At 44.5% G+C, this 2,500-nt stretch overlaps 1 protein-coding gene across 1 annotated transcript in view; it reads left to right on the top strand.

Annotated features, from left to right (window-relative positions):
* LOC123508972 overlaps positions 1-1,987 on the top strand; it is a 2,022-nt gene extending 35 nt beyond the window's left edge. The window contains exons 1-5 of the mRNA XM_045263055.1: positions 1-99; positions 567-807; positions 905-1,004; positions 1,095-1,214; positions 1,391-1,987. The exon at positions 1-99 is cut by the window's left edge and continues 35 nt beyond it. Coding sequence (XP_045118990.1) covers positions 1-99; positions 567-807; positions 905-1,004; positions 1,095-1,214; positions 1,391-1,771 — 941 coding nt within the window. The 3' untranslated portion in view covers positions 1,772-1,987. The remainder of the gene's footprint in view (positions 100-566; positions 808-904; positions 1,005-1,094; positions 1,215-1,390) is intronic.
* Positions 1,988-2,500: the final 513 nt, after the last annotated feature.

Genomic DNA, 2,500 nt, shown 5'->3' with positions numbered 1-2,500 from the left:
TGATAAACTGCAGCAGCTTACAACATGGTTTCTCCAGTAATTTGCTGGTACAGTTCAATATCTACTACACCTTCACTGGCAGTATCATCGGCCTCCTCTGTGAGTGATTCTTGCTGGTGGTGGATGGCAAGTCCTTAATTGATTGAGAGATTGATACCCTTACTGTCATTGTTTGATTACAAGACACAAGCAGGATAGAGATTTCTGATCTTATCCATCCAAGACAATATTCCAGCAGTATTAAGCATGAAGATACGCAGGGAAAGAAACAATCTTTTTAACATAGTGCACAATACTGTGGGCAGATAACGTGGCGAAGCATGACCCTTATGGTCTTATTACGTTTATTGTTCCTTCAGATACTTTTAATGAATACGCAGCCTTATTTCTGTACCAATGGATTTGAATGACTTGATCTTTACTTACGTACCAAACTAATCTTCCCAAATCCTGAGTAACACGAATTCACACACTGAAAGCCTTAAATGTGGGAGAAAAAAAAAACCGTGTACATTGTAACTTGCACAGGGAAGGTGTCAAGATGTAAAGAACGGCCGTGTCTGCAGGTAATGCTGTGGTGCTGTGGTGCATGGTGTGGTGCCCGAGGACACGTCCTGCAGTCAAGGTGCTGCTGTGTGCCCCCTTCTGCACTATTCTCCTCCTGTGTCTGCTGAGGATGTTCATCTCAATCCATACCATGTGGTGGTGCAACGACAAAATTCTGTATTTGCTCTCTATAAACATATTAGCAATTGGTTTCCTGACACCAATGGAATTCTTGTACATCCTCGTCGTCGCCTTCCTTAGGTAAGAATGGAAGGTTTCGCTCTGCTTTTTGTCAGTTCCGTCCCATAGCTAAACAATATCCATTTAAGAAAGTGGTGTTTCTGCTTCTTCTCTCCAGAACGGTGGCGGTGTGGTCCCCTCAGAGGCACCAGGTGAAGCTACGGACAAGCGTGACCCTTGTGGTGAACGTTCCTGTCTGGAATACTGTTTGCTCTATGGTATGGTAACACAGACTCTCTACAGACATTTACACTGATTAATACCATTGTAGTGTTGTGGTGTCTTACACTCTCCATTTTCCCATTCAGGTAATAGCCTCCAGCGGCAACATTCTCCATATACAATCAAAAGTGAAGATTCTTCACACTTTATTCCTTTTCCTGCCAGTGGTTCTCACCCTCGCCTGCTACTTCTCTATGATAGTGGTGGTAAGTAACAAGTTATTACGAAGGCTTTCCTCACTCACCAAACAAGCTACTCTTAATAACTATATTATATATATACCTAATATACAAAGGCAACAAAAGATATCACTTGAGTTCTCAATTGTGTAGTGTTGTATTTTCTCCCTTGATTTAATGACTCCTAATCATTGTCTTAACAGATAAGACGTAACAAGCGCCGGGTGGCTGCCACCCAAGACACTGCAGTGACGGGCAAGGTGATGGACCAGGCCACGCGGGCCATGCTGGCACTGTTCATCACCAACCTGATCCTTATCCTACCGTTTTCCATAAGATTTCTTCTACCACATCCTTACATTACTAACAGTGTCTACAATTCCATCTTTGGATTCCTTTACACAACTCACTTTTTCGCTGACCCGGTGGTGTTTGTGTGTTTCAACAACCACCACCGGAAACGCGTCCTGCAGGCACTCAAGTCCTTCCAACAATGGGTCTGCTGCAGGCCGGCCTCCACACCCCAACACACTTTACCCACCTTTCCTCTTCGCTTCCTCCAAAATGTCGAAGAAGGATATTAACGACAAGATATTTGTTGTTTTCTTTTTACACAACTGACTTGGTGATTTTATTACACACCAACAATTTCTGTAAATATTCTGTAACTCTTGGTCAGATTTTCTTGATGTACACAATAAGGTTGTGGAATTCTCCTTTAGATTACTAGTTCATAGCATGATATTGGTTTTTTTCACTATATCTTTGCACGCACACAGACACGCACACAGGCACACAGGCACACACACACACAGGCACACACACACACACACACACACACACGGCCCGGTAGCTCAGTGGTTAGATCGCTGGCTTCACAAGCCAGATGACCGGTGTCTCCTTTCACGTGTAGCCTCTGTTCACCTAGCAGTGAGTAGGTAAGGGATGTAAATCGAGGAGTTGTGACCTTGTTGTCCCTGTGTGTGGTGTGTGCCTGGTCTCAGACCTATCCCAAGATCGGAAATAATGAGCTCTGAGCTCGTTCCGTAGGGTAACGTCTGGCTGTCTCGTCAGAGACTGCAGCAGATCAAACAAACAGTGAATTACACACACACACACACACACACACACACACACACACACACACACACACACACACCGCGTAGTGTAATGGTTAGCACGTTCAACTCACAATCGAGAGAACAGGGTTCAAGTCCGGAGAGCGGTGAGGCAAATGGACAAGCCTCTTTATGTGTGGTCCTTGTTCACCTAGCAGTAAATAAGTAAGGGATGTAACTCGAGGGGTTGTGGCC

This window comes from Portunus trituberculatus, chromosome 25, assembly GCF_017591435.1.
Source record: "Portunus trituberculatus isolate SZX2019 chromosome 25, ASM1759143v1, whole genome shotgun sequence".
Taxonomy (NCBI): domain Eukaryota; kingdom Metazoa; phylum Arthropoda; class Malacostraca; order Decapoda; family Portunidae; genus Portunus; species Portunus trituberculatus.
Note: the sequence above shows the minus strand (reverse complement) of the source record. Positions and strands in the feature narration are given on the sequence as shown.